Source organism: Malania oleifera, chromosome 3 (assembly GCF_029873635.1).
Source record: "Malania oleifera isolate guangnan ecotype guangnan chromosome 3, ASM2987363v1, whole genome shotgun sequence".
In the NCBI taxonomy this organism is placed as follows: Eukaryota; Viridiplantae; Streptophyta; class Magnoliopsida; order Santalales; family Ximeniaceae; genus Malania; species Malania oleifera.
In genome coordinates, this window is record NC_080419.1 from 111,625,771 (window position 1) to 111,645,311 (window position 19,541).

The 19,541-nt window shown below is 34.0% G+C and overlaps 3 protein-coding genes across 3 annotated transcripts; all 3 read right to left on the minus strand.

The window, feature by feature from the left end:
* Positions 1 to 1,031: 1,031 nt before the first annotated feature.
* Positions 1,032 to 4,645, minus strand: LOC131151966 (uncharacterized). The gene is made up of 2 exons (XM_058103502.1): positions 4,184 to 4,645; positions 1,032 to 1,518 (listed from the first exon to the last, which is right to left on the minus strand). The coding sequence occupies exons 1-2, from the start codon at positions 4,634 to 4,636 to the stop codon at positions 1,336 to 1,338; spliced, it is 636 nt and encodes a 211-aa protein (XP_057959485.1). The 5' UTR covers positions 4,637 to 4,645; the 3' UTR covers positions 1,032 to 1,335.
* A 1,834-nt stretch (positions 4,646 to 6,479) lies between these two features.
* LOC131151488 (uncharacterized) lies at positions 6,480 to 7,281 on the minus strand. The gene is made up of 2 exons (XM_058102728.1): positions 6,931 to 7,281; positions 6,480 to 6,839 (listed from the first exon to the last, which is right to left on the minus strand). Exons 1-2 carry the CDS (start codon positions 7,279 to 7,281, stop codon positions 6,480 to 6,482), a joined length of 711 nt encoding a protein of 236 aa, XP_057958711.1.
* Positions 7,282 to 12,582: 5,301 nt separating this feature from the next.
* On the minus strand, positions 12,583 to 14,199 carry LOC131150341 (protein OXIDATIVE STRESS 3 LIKE 5). Its single transcript, XM_058100988.1, has 2 exons — positions 13,344 to 14,199; positions 12,583 to 13,108 (listed from the first exon to the last, which is right to left on the minus strand). Exons 1-2 carry the CDS (start codon positions 13,793 to 13,795, stop codon positions 12,685 to 12,687), a joined length of 876 nt encoding a protein of 291 aa, XP_057956971.1. The 5' UTR covers positions 13,796 to 14,199; the 3' UTR covers positions 12,583 to 12,684.
* Between the last annotated feature and the right edge of the window lie 5,342 nt (positions 14,200 to 19,541).

A 19,541-nucleotide genomic window follows, 5' to 3' on the forward strand; every position in this document is an offset into this window, starting at 1 on the left:
AAAAATAAGGGAATTCACTCATTTTCTATGGAATTTTACTCCTATACTAAATACTATCAAAAATAGAATTTTACTTTGATACGGCTAAAAATCAAACATTAAAATGTAAATTTTTTTCAAAAAAAAAAATTATAATTTTGGAGTTCAAACATGTCATTAAGGAGGAAGCTATTCCAATTCAAAAATTCAAAGTAGAAGTGTGTCCACATTCCTAGCTAAGCTTTCTCTCTAAAGCTGACCATCCTCATCGTTTATCAATTATCAATTAGCAATTGAAGCTTTGCTTTCATTTTCATGCAAATTTCATTTTCTGGGTCTCCATCTCAATTCTCAATAACGTGTTTCTTGTTTCCCTACGCACCATTTGCACAGAGAAAGATGACTCTTCCCACTATTCACATCCGTATGTGTTTTTTATTTTTTATTTTGATATCTTATTCTCTCTCTCTCTCTCTCTCTCTCTCTCTCAAAATCCCATTCATGGTTACGTGGGTCTGAGAACTGTATATTATCCTCTTTGAGTCTTGCAAGTGAATATCTTAATTTTATAAATAAGTATTAATTTAAAAATTGTTAGAACTAAATTATCTAAAAATTCTTAAATTGTGTTTGGAGTATAACATTTAGAGTTTAGATTTATTTGTATTAATTTAGACAATATTTGATATAAATTTTCAATGACATCTTATCCAAATTCCATATATTCAATATGGAGCAAATGTCTCTTATTTTATTGAGCATAAAAATCATAACTATGCTTTGAAGTAGCTCAAAACGGGGTTCCTTGAATATCTTAGTGCATGTCAAAATTATATCCTCATTCTAGGAAATTTTTAATTGGATTGTCTATTGTTTGATTCTCGGATTTTCTTTTTTGTTCTTTCTTCTGTTTAATGCTTTACTTAGATGGTTTTCTATATAAACAAAGCTAACTACTTACTATTGGCGACAAATAAAATATCATACTTGGTAGAGGCCATACGAGTGTGTTTGTGTGTGCATTATATATATTCAAGGATATGAGACATCAGTTAGTGGAAATCATTGTCATGTGCTGCGTGAATTCAACACGAGAGCATCTTATTCAGAGAGAGAGAGAGAGAGAGAGAGAGAGTTAGCCATCCACCATGTGTATTGTCATCTTCTATGAAGCTCAGTGTGGATGGCTGATATGGAAAGAGAGATTCAATTTCAGTACTACCCGAGTTCTGAAATTAGAAGGAACAACTTACTAACACTTTTTTCTATCTTACAATTTCAATTGGGCAGTCCAGATGAACTATAAATCTTACATGTGAATCAGGGTAGGTGGGATTGGACCAAATAGAAATTCAATCACTTGCAGAGTTTCAGCTTTCTAAAAAATGAGGACACCACGGATTTAGAGTAGGGCTTTGAGGCGAGACACGTGGGAATGTTCTCAGGCTGTTCAATCCACAGCTTGTGTAGAATGCCACCGGCTGTGAGCTTTTCTGACAAGTTCAAAATTTGGGCTTCCCCCTTTACCTCAAGTGTAACCTGCATAGCATAAGCCCCAACATACACAAACAAAAAACATATCAGTTAAGGCCAGAATGTTCATGACAATCTACAATCTCCAGTGTCATAAGCAACAACAGAAAACTGATCATTTTACGGGAGAACAATTTCCTAGGAGAACATTTTCCATAGGGTAGCTTTTGACAAACAAATGGAGCCCTCGGTCAATTAAACAAAAAATAAGTAGAATTTCATCCTTCAAAAACAAAAAACCACTATCAATGAACATAAGACTAAATTATCATAAAATGAATGCCCACTTTTGACTTGATATCGAGCCCATGCAAATCACATTCTTTCTAACAAGAAGCTAATAAAAGTAGCTTTGTCTCTCTACTGGTAAGGGTTTCTACCCACCCTTTTGATATTGCAAAGATCTAAAGTCAACTTCAGACTCAACATTTCAAACACCAAAACAGTATTACACCAATATTCTAGATATAGAATGCGACTTGAAACAGCAAATATCTCCTCTGAGCTCACACAGTGCCGCTTGCAACTTCAGAATACCAAACACAGTAGCAGAGTGACACGATGAAACAACTTCGTCTGTCATCCTTCAAATATATGTATTTTGCTAGGTATGTAATGAGGTTTAACATCTTCACGTGAAGGTATACCATAAGAGAATCACAAATTGGACTGTTCTCAGTAAAGTGTTCAAACAGCTTAGTCGCATGTACCAAAGGTTATCTTGTGTCTGTTCGCAAGAGATGAAAAAGGTTTTCTGTGCTGGTATACAGTTTACCAACATGTTAACTAATCAATTACAATAAATTCAATTGGATTTTGCAGTTTTTTCCTATGCAATACCTTGACGTGACATGAGTCTGAAAGGGACTCCTGTTGAAGAAATCCTGCATAGTTGTACTCTTTATATGAACAGTACTCCAACAATCTTTTTTTAGTATTTTTTTTTTCCCTGAGAAGTTCCAGTTAAGTTCTGCCTTCATAAATTTGATTGACCAATTTCAATAGTACATGAGTAATTTCTTCTGAGTGTCAAAGTGAAGAAAATGCCAGACTATCAAGAAATTAAGTAAATAACATGTTCTAGAAAAGTAGTTAAAATAAGGATGTTGAGATGGTTGAACAACAATAGAGCAAGGAAATATATTAGAATATGTTCAGGGTTCCACCATTCATGGATATGATCGTGTAATGAACCAATATGTTTCAATCACATCACATGCAAGAAAGATTAAATGAACGAACTAGTATGAAGAAAACATTTGCTTCAAGCTGAAGGCAATAACAGGAAAGCCAAAATGGACATGGTTTAAGATTGAAAAAGACATGTTTGCATCATGTTCAATGCGGTATGGAGCCTAATATAGATCTACAATAAAGTGTCACACTAGAAAACCCACGTCTTTGAGATTTAAGATTTTTTGTGGTTGAGTTCATCATTTCTAGAACCAGACCAAGTTAACACTAGCAAAATGTATGCTGACATCATAAGAATTTCTAGAATTATAATTTTGATTCAGTCAGTTGCACAATGTCATTTCAACAAAACATCAGTTAAACTGGATAAGTAGTCCGGGTAGATCAAACTCATTTATTCACAATTTTCTATATTTCACCAAAACTTCTTTCCTCAGGTACATTCGTCCTCGAATTTATTCTCTTTCATCTCAGTTTCTCCCCAACATAAAAATCCCAATTATCTCCAAATCTTGAAACTACCATTAATAGGAGATCCACAACCCAAGCTTAACATGTCTTTGAAATCCAAACATCCTCAAACCATCAAGAAGTAAACAAAGCAGGCATAAATGAGACCAGGCAAGAGTAAAGAAGAGGTACAACAACAGCTTCTGAGACACAATGGTGTCAATGCAATCCAAGATCTTTCCCATTCCTGTCCGTACTATACTAGTATACAGCGCAATTTCCACCACCTACATTTGAAAGTTCATTAATCCTCCATGAATTGACTTGTCTACAAGTCCATTTTTCCAATGTGAAAAATATTCAACCCATGTTTCAATTCAAACATTTGATGGCTCCGCCAAACATTGATTTCACACAGTAAACATGTAAATCACCACGTTTTCAATTAAGGTACTGTTTGCCTGCCGTGTGGAAGCTATTATGATTTTAAGAGCTAAAATTAGTAATTTGAAAAGTCAGACTGATCAAGCCATTGGCACCCACCCTGTTTTTTTGGGGCTTGAAGTTCACAGCTTACATATGGATTTGAGTGGACTTCGGATGAAACTCAAACACTGAGAATCTAAATTCAATGCTCCAAATCCACAATGCCAATTGCCCACCCTTAAAAGCAAAATTTTCAGGTCAACGTTCTCAAAAGCAAGAAAAACATTTCAAAATCCATAACCAAAAAATGCCTGTCGTCCACCCTTAAAGTCGCTTCCTGGCAACGCCCAGCCTTCATCACTGTAGCCCTAAATTTCCCATTTTCCCTAATCCATCAATTATGGGAAAACTGATAAAAATTTTCACGATTTTGGCACAAGATCCTTCAATAAAATATTGACCTCCGAAAATTCATTTGTCGAATCAAATTCACTAAAAACTGGGCAAGATATTCAATATCTCCATAATGTCTAACAGATTAAGAAAAACGAAACTAAATGAAAGATAAATAAGAAACTGCAAATGGCTCAGCATGTTTCACCTTGTGCATGGAGTCGATGTTCTCACGGCTGCAGTAATCCAATGTGTGCGAGTCTTCCCTATGCGTCCAGATGGCAGCGACTGAGGCGTGGCAGCCTTGAGTGATGACGCTCCCGAGCGGCCAAGTGTCGATCAGGTCCCGCCGGAGGACCACGTACTGTACCAGATCGTCGGTGGTCTCCGCCTTTCCGGCATCATTTTGAGGGTCGGCCGACAGGGATTTAGCATCTGATGCGGAGACACTCATCTGAACTGATCTGCTGTAACTTGCAGAAACCCTAATCCTAACCCCAAATTTGGAAATTGAAGCAGTGAAAAGAGAAGGCGGGAGCACGTACGCCATTGTGCGACCGTCCACATTTGATTCTGACCCCGGCAATTTTTGGAATAAAGATAACATGGGACTTTCGGGCCAAGTAGGGTTTGGGGCATTACAATGTAGTTTTACCAACATATATGTATACCAGTTATTATGTAGTTTTTTAGAATATGTGTTCTTAAAGTATGTGTTGCCTGAGTAGATAATATTTGATGTAGAACTTTATACAGATTTTTCAGTATATGAAGTTATACAGAACATACAGATATAACCAAATTTTCACAGGGATTATACAGATAGATATACGTACATATACATCTTTTATTCAAATAGTTTCACAAAATAGATATATACATATATATATATATATATATATATATATATATGTATACGAATGTTTACTTAGATCAATATGTTATAGTTTTATACAGATTAGTATATTATAGATATTTATCCAGAATAATATATTACAGTTTTACTCAGATCAGTATATATAGCATTTGCAGTATGCCATGTTTCCTATTACCATAACATGTAAAGTATTCAGACAGAGCATATAGATATATATTTTATAGACAGATATACAAAGTTTCAGGGATAAAATACAGTTATGTATATGTATATAATTTTACAGTATTTGATAAGTATAACATTATATTAGTAGTATGAAAAGTAGAAAATACAGATGATATAGTTATATTTAAATTGTGAAAATGAAGGATATGCTTTACAGATTTACTATTTTATTACAGTTCAGTTGTTATTTTAACAGTATGCAACTTAGTCGCCACACACTAGCAATAACATATTTCCACTTACTAAGCATCGACTCACCCCATAACTTTAACATTTTTCAAGTGGGCTAGCTGAGCAAGCAGATCAGGCTTGCGGATAGAGAATATATTTGATTACCCTGGGTTAGAGGGTAAGTTTGTGTAGGGTTTTGTGTGTTGGGACAGATATTTCTGGAGAGAGATGTATTATATAGTTATGGTCTAAAAATACAGATTCCTAGTATTGTATGATGTGTGTGGATGTATGGATTTCGTTTCCGCTGCATAGGTATGATTTTATATTTAGATTTACCCTGGTGCCTTTCGAGGCTCGATTTTCATAGCAGGGGGTATCATAGTAGTTTATATATATATATAAGGGGTCGTTACAATATATGTCATCTGGGTATATTTTGAGAGTGAGTGATCATTTGAGAAGTGTATTGTGTACATTTTGATTTCCATGGTGAAATTTGCGTGCAATTACTTCCATGGATGTAGGCTTTGCCGAACCACACAAATCTTCATGTTGATCTTGTTCTAGTTGTGTGTTATTTACATTTACTTGTTGTTTATTCTGCTGTGTATCTTCATTATTCGATCCATATTTCAACAATACCTATATTATTATTATTATTATTATTATTATTATTATTATCATATATTTTCTACAAATTATATCAGTAAAAATATTATTTTATGTATATGTACTTATTTACGTGTACAAACAATGTCTACCATATTTATCTTATGAAATTCCATTTTGACCAAGCCGACCTATAGGGAACGACTGAGCCGTAATGGTCTCTGAGCACTCGTTAAGACAAGGTCTTTCTTAGGCATCAAATATGGAATCAAGGATCCTACAGAAAAAGCACCTCTATATTGATACTAACTTAATGACCATTTTTATTATTTTATTATTATTATTATGCTTTAATCGTATATACATTTTTGGGGTCATTACAATCATACTTCGAGTGAACAAAGAGATTGGCAAGATAGGAGGTGATGTTGTGAGAAGCAGTAGAATCCAAGAGCCACTTTTTGTCTGTGGACGCATTGGTTGCGGTATAATTTACAGACTTCACTCCTGAAATTGAGTAACAAGTCTTGATCGAGTGGCCGACTTTGTTACACAGCTAACAAATGATCTGGGGCTTACCAGACTGCTCCTTGTTATTGCGTCCAGAGTTCAGGAAATGCTAACAAGAGGAACCAGAGCTGGAACGTTGGTTGCGGTTGAAAGTGGAAATGAGAGTGCGGCGCTGAGTGGAGTTCGCAGTGACAACCAGGACAACATTGGACACATCAACACGTCGTAAGTAACTTTCGTGGCCAACCAGCATATCATGAAGCTCCTCAAACGTAAGAGAAGTCTCATGTGCCCGAATAGGCACTGCAATCTCACGGGACTCAAGGCCAAGATCGTTGAGGACATACAAAGTAATGTCATCTGCTGAGACAGGTGAGTCAATCACAGCAAGTTCATCAACTAATTCCTTGATGGCATGGAGATACTCTGAGACTGAGCGAGACTCTCGCTGAATGAGAGTCAACTCCTCCTTAAGTTGCATAACACGAGTGTGTGAACGATTGATATACAATCGTTGCAACTTGGACCAAACATCGTGAGTAGTGGTTGAAGTTAGGAACAATGAGCAGCATGACTGGCTCGGAGATAGATGCAAGGATGGCATGAAGGATTAACTTATCTTGCCGAAGCCAATGCCAGAAAGCAGGATTGGAGACACTTGTAGAAGATGAATTGGTAGAGGAGGTGCTAGGAGAAAGGGTTCGTGGCAGACAAACAATTGTACTGTCAAGATAGCCCTGAAGGTCATAGCTAATGAGCAATGACGTCAGTTGGGCGCGCCAAGAAGGGAAGTTGGAAGGTGTAAGCTTTAAAGAAAGTTGGGAGCTGGCATTGATGGAAATAAGAGAAGAGTTGCCACTGCCAAGAGTGTCGAGGGTGGTGACAACAACGAACTCAGAGGAAAAGACCATTAGCAAAGGGAAAAAAAGCTCGTTAGAGAAAGAACTCTTAACACCATATAGAAAGTGTAGGACACTTTCATTGATGTCCTATATATAGGACTTGCACAAGATATATTTGTTATACATTCAAAAGTATTTAAAATACTAAATCAAAGAGAACCTAAACTATCAAATGCAAATAGTTATTCAAGTAATACAACTGAGGAATCCCATATTGTTGCATACAATCAAATAGTAGCAAATCTTCAACTGTTAGGATTCTCGGCAATTCAATAACAGGCGTAACCGTCAACATTTTGCTCACATCAAGCATTCTATCTTAATCTGTCGAAACAACCGCGAGGAGTTTATTGAAACCGCCGACGGTTTACTAGAAAACGACACAATCTCTTTAGTATCACTAGTATCACTAGTGACACACTAGACAAACCACAAATGGAGAATCGAATTTAGGACCTTTAAGACTTGGCATATTTAAAGTCTAACATCATCTTTACGATTCGAGCAAATCCAATTAAACTGAATTTTTTTCTTCTTTTTTTTCTTTTCTTTTTCCAAAATAAATTTTTTGATGGAGACTAACCCTAAACTTTGCAATTTGCGCAGTGCACTTGCAGAAAGCATAAAACTGATTCTGGATTATTTTGAGCTTTGGGCCGATGAATTTTATTTGGGAATTTTTTTTTTTTTTTGGGGGGGAAAAAAGAGAGGAGGAAGGGGCAGTTTAGTCAAAGCACAGGTGAAAAGGGCAAAGGGGGTTTGCATGGAAGCCACGTGGAGAGAGGAGAGGGGGATACGAGGAGGATCAGAAAGGTATACAAAACCATAATTTTCTTGAAAGGTCTGAGCATCCATACCACAGGCTAGCTTTCTTTGCCCTGTATAGAATAATAATAATAATAATAAAAGGATAAAGGATAAAGACACCATGGGTCCCCAGCTCTCTCATTCATGGCATGCAGTTGCCAGTTGGCTCGCATTCTTTTCTCCCCACCCAGGCCAACAATATAATTTTTGAAAATATTATCTATATATATATATATATATATATATATATATATATATATACACTATGAAATAAAAGACAATGATTTTTAAAAAAAAAAAAAAAACAAACAAAGGACTTTTACAAATTTTTAAATTTATGAGAGAATTTGTTAAAATAGAATATTTTTATAAATTTTAAAAAAGTAAAAAATATTGACTTGATTTCAAAAATTTTAGGCACTTTTTTCGAAATTTCTAAAATTTCAGGGGCTCTTAAGATTTGTTAACTAGCAAATAAATGGACAAAACGTACTTATCACATTTGAGATTTGACAAAAAACTTTAATCTCCCCGAGGTTTTAAAAATTTTAGGAATCTTTCATGAGATTTTAAGAATTTTAAGGGCTTCTACTAAGATTTGATAAAAGAAAGACAAACTTTCCCTTGTATTTCGTAAAAAAATAGTCTTTTGAGGAGATATTTGTATCTCTTTGATAAATCTGAGAGGATGACTATAACTTTTTTATAACCTCAAAGGAGGTCAATAAAATTTTTTAAATCCTCAAGGGATGTGCTTGTTTTTTTAGCAAATTTTAGGAGAGGTCAGTGTTTTTAATATTTGTAAACAAGCAAGTCTTTTGAGATGAGGTTTGAGATTTTTTTGATAAATTTTAAGAGAGATTTATGACATTTTTAAAATTTTAGGAGAAGTCAATTGAAATTTTGAAATCTTAAGATATATTATTATCTTTTTATCAAACTTAAGGGTGGTAAGTGTCTTTTGTTTATTTTAAAAATCCAAATATATATATATATATATACATATATATATTTATATATAATTTTATAATTTATAAGGGTTGTATAGTTGTGAAAAATAATTTTAAATTTTTTTTAGTTTTTTTTTTTTTAAGAAATTGCACAAAAAAGTTAGTTGATTGTTTGGTTTTACAATATGAGTATGCAAAAAGTAAAAAATAAAAATAATACTTGCAGGAATAAGTTTATTTTAATTTTAATTTTTTAATAATTATAAAAATAATATCTTATTTTTCAATTTTCAAAACTAATATAGACAAGCCAAAACATATATTTTTTTATTATCTAAATTTTTTGATTTGTTGTTTTGTGTTTGAAACAAGGACTTCAAATATTGGGTTTGATTTTTTAAATTATGACAAGCAATCATACAAAATGATATTGAGTTCCTTCCGAATTCGAATTTAAAAATTCAAAAAAGAAATTTAAAAATAGAATTTTTATTGTTACTTTGAAATACTAAAACTAAAAATAAAAAAAAATATTTTTCACAATGAACAAACTCTTTTTTTCCTATTTTTCAAATACGGATAATAATAAACTAAATAGTAAGTTAGAATTTTTTATAATTTTTTGAAAAATTAAAAATAAAAAATAAATATTTTTTACAACTAAACAAATATTTTAAGAAAGTGAAAATAAGTTGAATTTTTAATTTTTTATAAAAAAATTTAAATAAAAAATAAATATTTTTTAAATCTACAACTAAACAAATTTCAAAAATAATTTGGATCAAGGATTATACCTAAAATAAGAAAGAAAAAAAAAAAGAAAATAACAAGGAAACTCATTTTCTCTTAATATTAAATATTATTAAAAAATTTTATTTTAATACAAAAATTTTATAAAAAAAACTTTAATGATATGTAAAATCAAATGTTTATTGATTAATTTACTATATATTTTACCCTTTTTTTTCCCGATAAATGAACATAAAAAATTATTTTCTTATCGTACTATATTCAATAATTTCAAAAATTAAATGTAAAAATAAGTCTATAAATTTTAAGCTTCAAAGGCGACTAACATTTTTTTTTTTTTTTTTGAGGTAGCAAACCCAAATTAATTATAATTTTCCATGATAAATTAAAGAGAGATTGAACTTGATTTTTGTGGCAAATCTGACGTGTTTTTTTTGTCCTGTATAATAAAGGTTTGATATGCATCGATTGATTCAAGATTTTCTTATTAAAAAATAATAAAATAGAAAAAGAGGGCGTGGGGGGCGGGGGTGAGCTGAGAAAATAAAATAAAAGGGCGCAGATAAGGCGATAAGATCAGATGAGAGGCGGAAGGCGGCACACTCCAGAGTTCTGCTTTTGACTAAAAGGCTGTAACAAGAAAAAGATGCCATATTTCTTGATAAACCCACCCCCCACCCCATTCCAGTTGGGTTTCCTTATAATAATAATAATAATTAATATTATTAGTAATAAATATTAGTAAAATAATATTATTATTAGTAACACAAAAATTTATGGGTCAGAATTCACCTTTAAAAGTTCAATATTAAAGTCAAATATGCCCCGGCGAGCATGCCACAATGAAAAAATATCAACACGTAAGAAGGAGTTTCAAGGGTTTAATTCTAAGTAGATTCAGTCATGGAGCCAACAGTACCTGTAGATGGTGAGAATTTACTCCGAGTCAGTGGAGACTGTAGATGATGAGAGTTCACTCTGTGAGTCAGTGGGGACCGTGGATGGTGAAAGTATTCTGTGAGCTAACGGGGATCGTGAATGGTAATGGAGATGTGTCTCAGGAATCGGGTTGGTCAAACGTCCAACTGATGCACGGAAGCGACACGCATTCTGAACTTTACCTAATCAGCGAAACCTAGGGAGAGGACGCTAATCCGTGGATTTGGTGCCATACCAGGGGCTCTGAAGGACTTGCTGGTGACTGGAGTTCCTATGTAATAAAAAAAAAATATTAAAGTCAAATATAGATAAAATGTTACATTTGTTTTGAAACTTAATTGAAACACACTAATCTCTTCTAAAATTTTAAAAATTCTAAAGAACTTGTGCTCGAGTATTAAGAATGTTATAGATCTCTCATGAGTTTTGCCAAAAGACAAATCTTCAATTATATTTTGTAGACAAACGAACTTTTGAACGGTGCAAGAATCTTAAAAATTAAGTATTTTTAAAACTTTAGAGATATTTTAAGGAATTTTTAAAATTTTAGAGAAGATTCATGTCTATTCGGTAAATCTTTGGGTAAGTTAAGTGTTTTTTGACCTAAAATGCTTTTCTATAGTTAACAAAATTTTTAGACCTTTCTAAAATTTTTAAAACATAAATTTTCCTTCAGATTTTGCGAAAAAACAAACCGTGCGGGGGGTTTAAGTTTATCAAAAACATAAGAGTAGTGTTACAACTTTACTACTTTATAAAATTGTACGGAATCTACAAGTGGGTAAGAAAGATAAAAAAAATTGAACCAAATCACAAATCAAACCAAGACGAACTGAAAAAATTGGTTTACCTTGAAATTTTAATTTTTTTTAATTTTTTTGTTGTTAGTTCAGTCCAGGTTTATTCAATAACCATAATTAACTGAAAGAACCAGAATGTTATAAATATATATTATATGCAATATTGAATAACATGTTATAATTTAGATTAAAAATTCTACTGCACTATGATTGATGCTTAAATTATAACGATGAATATTTTAAATTTACATGTTAAATATTATGAAAGGAAAAAAAATTATTTTAGTAATTTTAAGATTTTAAATTATACTTGATGGTTTAATTAACCAAAAACCGATTAATTAAATTTTGGTCCAATTTTGATTTGTATTTTTAGTGAATCTGAAAATGTAAAAACATCATAAAAGGTTGATGTTAAAATTTTAAAGAAATCGGTATTTTTGTCCTCATTATTTGTTATGTAAATATAAAATAAAACTATTCGTTTTAGTTTCAAACATTCATTAATTATCATATAATTTCCCTTCTATTTTTCTATTCTAATTCTAACCTACCAAACATTACGTCAATATTTTTCAAAAATCAATCTTGTCCTCATTCCATCCACCTCTATTCAAATGGAAAAATTTTTGAAATTTTTTTTGAACTATTTAATATATTTCTTTATTGTTAGTGAAACAAAAATTTAAAAATTTATAATAACCCATTACTGTAATACTTTAACATAAAAAATATTCACATATATTTAGATATATATATATATATATATATATACAAAATCATAGCTTAATAAAACTCAAAAAACAAATCTCAAGAAACGTATTTATCTCTTTACCAACCACAAGTAAAGGAGAATATTCGCGCCCTTTTTATTATTATATATATAATATATTATTGTATATGCTCGACGACAGACCGGAGGGTAGTTTTGTCTTAAAACAGAAAAGCGCCCACACAAAAAAACCCTGTTCACACACGCACCCAGAAAAACCAGATACAAAGAGAAAACAAGTCAACGGAAATGGATGGTCCGCTTGCTAGCTGGAAATTCAAAGACGCTAAAATAACTAAAAGGATAATATATTTATTTATAATATTATATAATATATAATTATGTATAATATAATATATTATATTTTCATTGAGACAGAAATCTAGAGATAAGATCAAGCATGCTGCAGATCCGTGAGTGAGAAACAACTTTGATACTGTGATTTTAGGCCAATTCTGAGCTTCCTCTTTTCATGGTGGTGGTGTCGTCTCTCCGCTTCTTCTTGTTGCTTTCCTTCATCGTCGTTGTCGTCGTCGTCATCGGCAGCTTCGTCTTCTTCTTCTTCTTCTTGTTCGTCGAAGGCTTGGAGAAGGGGCATGGAGGTTGGGTTTGGGGAGCAGTAGAAGCCGTTGGATGATGATGATGATGATGATGATGATGATTTGTAGTTTCTTGACGACCAGTGCTTGATCGCGAGCAGGGTTCTTCTCCTCTTGTTGAATGGGTTCTCTGGTTTTGCCAGATCTTCAACTCTGCTCACCTCTGCCAGATTCGCGAACGATTTTGATTTCCCACTGAAGTGATTTGACAATCCCCTCCTGCATCCATCAATTCACACATATAAGAACTGTATACGATTCACCAGAACAAGTTTTCACTCCAAAAGATACAAAGAAAGATGAAATGATTTTCCCCCTTTCGGGGAATTTTCCGGACATGGTAGACATGATTTTTAATTTCTAAGATCAAGCAAAGAATAATTGGAAAATGTTTAAAGGAATTAATTCAATTCAGTGTGTGTGTGTGTGTGTGAGAGAGAGAGAGAGAGAGTACTTAATGGGAAGGGATTCCTCCAAGGATCCCAGAGATCCAAAACATCGGCTGAACTTGCTCTGCACTTCGTCGCCGTCTCCATCGCTCAGGCCGTCGGCGTTGCTGTCCCCGGGAACACCGATCGACGAGCTCTCCGAAGACGCCTCCACGCGCTTCCCCGACCCGCTCTCACCAATCTCAAACATTTCAGCTTTTGCCGTTCCGCTGCCCTGATCATCACCACCACCGCCACCGCGACCACCATCATCATCCTTCGCAGGCAGCAGGTTACCCAGCGCCGGATCTCCAGCATGCGAGAGGATCGCAGTCTCTTCCCGCTGCGGCTGCTCATCCGGCGTCGGGGGGTCTCTAACGAGAGGGGTAACGTAGGCGGGGGAGGGGGAGAGGTGGTCGAAAGCCAGAGTAGGACCTACGGAGACCTCCCGACAGCAGCTACCGAACACCAGAGACATTGGGGGCCGGCGACGATCTTCTCTGCTCTGAGTCTCTGTCGATTACAACTACTACAAGTAGAGTGGATTGAGTGAGTGATCGTCCCTCTGTGTCTGCTCTCCCTCTTCGTTTTCTCTTCCTCCTGGGCTTCCAAACCAGGTCTGATGTCATCAATTAATAAAAAATCTCAGAGATCGAGCGAGAGAGAGGCCTGAGGAGAGGGGAGCCCCGGGGGGGGGGGGGGGTGTTGCAGATATGGGAAACAGGGGAAGAGGGAACAAGTAGGGAAAGTCAGAAGGTGGAGAATCCGGAAGTAATGGCCATATCCATTACACAGGGAGAGAGAAGAAAAGGAGAGGAGAGATGGGGTATAAATAGTAGAGAGAGAGAGAGAGGAGAGGGGGAGGCGCGAGGAGAGCGGCAGGGGAAGGGGCAAAGAGGAAAAGGGGCTTTGACACGTTCCACAGGGGACCCAGACTTACGTGGCCTCCCCACTGGCCATAAATATCCACCCACACCCCCCCCCCCCCCAATTTTTTTTTTATCTTCAATAAAATTTTATTACTGCATAATTTTTTTAAAAAATAAAAGAAAAATTTATTAATTATATTTTTTATATTAATAAATGTTATCGTTGCATATTTTAAAAATATTAATAATTATTTATTTATATTAATTCTTAATATATAAAATATAAAAATAATATTATGACTCGCTTTGTTTTTTGAGTTTATAATTATTATGCTTTTGAAGACAATGATTAATTTATTTAAAAACTCTAATAGGAGTCACAAATTCACATTATAACAATCCAAATAAGCTTATGTCTTGCCTATAGCATTGTAAAACTCAAATTAAGTCATTAAACTATTCAAATAGTTCAAACTTGACTCGAATTCGAGTACAATTGAGGCTGAGTGACTCGAAAGTGAACTTGACTCACACTCTTGAAGGATATGAAATAAGAAATAATTAATTATACAACTCAGATTTATAATTAAATAATTAAAACAAATAATACAAAACAACTTTTCTGTCATATGTTTAAAATAAGTCACCTTACGATGCTTATGAAAACAGGTGTCCTTATAACTCATTGTTTTAAAGCCTAATCACGTGGCCTTATTTTTACGATTGGTTAGGAATGCAACCGTACAAGTTTCTCTTTATCATCACCATCTTTCTTTTAAGGGTCTTCATTACTACTCACACGAGTTTTCAATTTATAATGTTGCATCCTTTTAATTGTTTCATTAAATAACATATAATGAAACTATGTCATTTAAAGAACATATAAACTATGTCATTTTGTAAGCTACTTATATATATATATATATATATATATATATGTGTGTGTGTGTGTGTGTGTAACAAGATATTATGCTTTTAGAATTCTAATGCTAATTTTCTATAATTTTAAATTTTTAAAAAAATTCTAGTCATTAACAAAATTTTTTTTATAATAAATTAATTAAATTATATATATATAAATATTTTTAAATTTTAAGCCGTTTATGAATTTCTTTTTGATAATTATTACACTAATAAAGATAATAATGGAAATTGAGAATTATACTAAAGGATAAATATGCAAAAAATTAATTTAATGATTTTATTATTTTTAACTAATAAATTAAATTTTAGATTGAGAATTGACGACCCATTTATTATTTGATCCTAAATAACAAACTAATCAAAAATTCAACCTAAATGATAAAATCATTAAAAGTCTGATCTTAATCTCAATTTAGTAACATAGTAATGAAAGTGTCCTTCCATAATTCACATTAAAGGGTGATGCATTATTATTTTAAAATTAATATTAATAGTTTTAGAAAAATTAATTTTTATACTAAAAATTAATTTTATTATGTATTGTACGGATATCTACTAGTTGCTTTTAGATCCTTTAAGTAAATGTATATTAAATTATCTCTTGCATAAAATTATTGTGCTTCCTCTTCAATATTCTAAATATTTAACTTCTAATGAGCTAATAAAGTTTTGGTTATCTTGTATTTATTATCTTTATTTGCTTTTTTTTTTTTAAAATTTTATAAAAGCAACGATCCATTTATAGTAAATTAAGCTTTAGAAGTAATCAACTTAACGCATTTGACTTTTAATAAAAATGTGTACTCCATAATATATTTATTAATGTTTCCAAATTAAATTTGGATGTGCATTGGGATGTTCACATTGATAACCTTCAAGATTATAAAATAGAGTATGGCATGAATTATTGTGCATTATTGTAAGAAAAGAAATTTGTCATTTGAGTGTACTTTAGGGTAATATTATTAACATTGTTTAGGTAAAAAAGAGAGAGGGAGAAGAGGGGAAAAGGGATTTCCCTATGCTTAAGTCAAGGATAGAAGAGATAACAATAGAATGATAATAGTAAAAATACCTTTGGTATGTCTTGCCTTCCCCAAGAACCTTTTTTATAGTTGAGCTACCTTCATGTTTAATGCCATTTGCCTTTAAGTTGAAGGAGGGTATGGGGCTTAAAATTCAAAGATTATACGCTTTATTTATTTTTCTACATAATATCCCTTTATAATTTAGGAGTTAGACCCTTTCATTTTTTTTTTTTTTGTGATTATCCTTTAGTACTAAGAATAATCTTTCAAATTTCAAATTTTTTATTTGAGAGCTCAATTGTTAAAGTTGTGCACAGCTCACCTATTTATTTCAAGCAAAACTCAACTGTCCATAGTAATCAAATCTTAGTTGTTTATTCTAAATAGAGCTCAATGATCAAATCTAAGCAGAGCTCAACTACTATCAAAGCTGAGTGTAGTTTAACTATTTATTCTATAATGATCTTAGCTTTTAATCCTCAGCAGAGATCAACCATCAGGATGACATTTGGCTAAAAAGCTTGTATCTTCTAAGAGCCACTACCTTGAGATATGCCTTATTGGGTCCCAAGATTCTTTTAAACCCTTCCCTTATATCCCCTAAAAGCATAAGGTATTTTGGAGTCTTTTCATATTCCAACATTTTCTTTATTGCTACCGAAAACCGAACAACTTTCGTGAATTGTCCTTTGATCGCGACCACCTATAAAGAAACAATCATAAATAGCTTGGAGGAACTAGGGTGTATTCCATGGAATTACTTTGATGCCTAAGTAAGAGACTAATGAGAGGCTTTAAATTGCAACAGTAGAAAGAAGTAGATATGAGTGAGATGCTTACCTCCTCTCGAAGCCCCTTTCTATAGTGGTGGAGGTTGACCCTCCATCAATTCGGCATTGATATGCACATTATTGTGCTTGTGGAAGTTATAAAAATTTTATGGGCATTTATATGGAGGTTTTAAGTGCGGTCTTGCAACTGTTTCCTCTCATGAATAAGCATATTGAATTTTGCGTGTCGGTTATGCAGATGTGTTAATGGTGATTTTATAACTATTCTTCCTTATGAGTGAATACATTTTGGGTATGTCATCTGCCCCCCTCTGGTTTCGAACTTTGAAATTGTTTTCCAAAGTTCAAATGCTTTAAAGGCTGCCATTCCAACCAAGCCTCTTATTATTATTATTATTATTATTATTATTATTATTATTATTATTATTATATATGTATATATACAGTTTTGGCTTACTCTGAGTCGTATTAGGCTCAAGTTCGGCTAAATTCAAGCTATGTTAGGTAGAATCTAAGCCTTTTAACTTCGTCAGAGTAGTTTTCAGCTCCACCCGAGCCGTATTTTAGCTGAATCTGAGCCATTTTTTTTTTTTGGCTCCATTCGAATTGCCTTTGGCTTTATCCGAGTTGCTTTTAGCTCAATCAGAGCAGTTTTTGGCTCCTTCAAAGCCATTTTTAGCTGAATCCAAGCTGGATTTGACTCCATCTGAGCCGCCTTCGACTTGATCTGAGCCACCTTTGGCTTAATCTGAGTCATTTTGGCTCCTTCTAAGCCATTTTTTGACTGAATCTGAGCCGGTCCTGACTCCATATAAGCCACCTTCGGCTTGATCTGAGCTGCTTTCGGTTCAATCCAAGTAATTTTGGCTCATTCTAATCTATTTTTTGGCTGAATCTGAGCCAGGTTTGGCTCAATTTAGCCACCTTTGGTGTGAGCTGAGCCGCTTTCGACTCAATTCAAGCAACTTTTGACTAAATCCGAGTTCTTTTCTTTGTTATTAGGCTCAATCTGAGCTTTTTTCTTCGTTATTAGGCTAAATCCGAGCCATTTATGGCTCCATTAGAGCCAATTTTTTCCTCTCTTAGCTCATTATGAGCCGATAATCTTTCTTTTTAGGCTCAATCTGAGCTAAATATTTCACGTTTTTGGTTCAATTCAAGCCGATTTCATCTGTGTTTTACCTAATTTGGGTTGAATGTTTTAGACCTTTATTCAATCTTATTCGGATGCATTTATCATCTAGTTTCAATCCGAGTTGGTGTCATCAGTGTTACACTCGATTTGAGCTGAATGTTTTACTCCTCTTACTCAATCCAAGCCAAGTGTTTCACAACTTTGGCTCAACCTCTATTTGCCTTATGAGTTGTGCTTATTAAATAGGCCGGTCTTTGGGCCTCATGAGCTATGCTCATCAATTGGGTCTTATGAGTTGTGCTCATCAGTTGGGCTGGTCATCGAGCCTTATGAGTTGTACTCATCAGTTGGGCCCATTCTTTGAGCCTTATGAGTAGTGCTTATTAGTTGGGTTAGTTCTACGGGTCTCATGAGTTGTGCTCATCAATTGGGCCAATCTTCAGGCCTCATGAGTTGTGCTCATCAATTGGGCTAGTTCTTCGGGCCTTATGAGATGTGCTCACTAGTTGGGCCAGTCTTCGGGTCTTATAAGCTGTGCTCGTTAGTTGGGCTAGTCTTTAGGCCTCATGAGTTCTCCTCATCGGTTAGGCCAGTTTTCGTGCCTCATCAGCTATGCTCATCAATTGGGCCAATCTTCAGGCCTCATGAGTTGTGCTTATTAATTAGGCCAATTCTTTAGGCCTTATGAGATGTGCTCATCAGTTGGGCCAGTCTTTGGGTCTCATGAGCTGTGCTCGTCAGTTGGACTAGTCTCTAGGCCTTATGAGTTATCCTTTTCGGTTGGGCCAGTCTTCGGGGCTCATGAGCTGTGCTCATCAATTGGGCCAGTATGGTAATTCGTGAAGTTTCTGGATTCGCATCATTTTGGGATCCGTGCCACTCTGGGATTCGCGCCATTTTGGTTCTGTAAATTGATTTCTCAGCCTCATTCTTCCCTTGTCTTTGGAGGAGGTTCTTCCCAGAGCATCATGTACGCCCTTATATCTTTCCTCTTTGCCCTTTTTATACCTTTGTTTGCTTCGTTTTTTGTTTTGTATGCATGCACTTTATGCATTTTCATGTGTTCTTATTGGTGTTCTTCACATGTTCTTCATGTGTTCTTCATATTATTTGTGTGTTCTTTGTGTTCTTCAAAGATTTTCTCAAGGAAACTTCTATTGATCTTTAGCCAATAAGTGAAAATGTTGTTGTCTTGTTTATTCTTCTTTTAAGAGCCTTTGTTAGAATGGAAACTTCAGAGGCCCACTCTTCAACAGTAGTTAGTATAAGGAGTGCTAGGTGTTGCCTTGCTCTAGAGTATCTGTTAAGCCTACATCAGCTATATTTTATCATCAACACCATTCGTCTCAGAGTGCTTGACAGCTCAAAATAGGCCCTTCAGCTTGGTTCAGACGAAGTCTGCTTGTATACTGACTACTTAGAGACCATGATTAGGCTGCCCTTTCATCCTTTCATATCTAATGTCCTATGATTTAAT

Excerpts from the sequence above, each read along its gene's own strand:
- LOC131151966 (XM_058103502.1), bottom strand. The coding sequence starts at position 4,636 with ATGTTGGTAAAACTACATTGTAATGCCCCAAACCCTACTTGGCCCGAA. Across the intron at positions 1,519-4,183 it reads ACATCGACTCCATGCACAAG|GTTACACTTGAGGTAAAGGG; the intron begins GTGAAACATGCT and ends TATGCTATGCAG.
- LOC131150341 (XM_058100988.1), bottom strand. The coding sequence starts at position 13,795 with ATGTCTCTGGTGTTCGGTAGCTGCTGTCGGGAGGTCTCCGTAGGTCCT. Across the intron at positions 13,109-13,343 it reads GAGGAATCCCTTCCCATTAA|GAGGGGATTGTCAAATCACT; the intron begins GTACTCTCTCTC and ends TGATGGATGCAG.
- LOC131151488 (XM_058102728.1), bottom strand. The coding sequence starts at position 7,281 with ATGGTCTTTTCCTCTGAGTTCGTTGTTGTCACCACCCTCGACACTCTT. Across the intron at positions 6,840-6,930 it reads AGCCAGTCATGCTGCTCATT|GAGGAGTTGACTCTCATTCA; the intron begins GTTCCTAACTTC and ends ATGCAACTTAAG.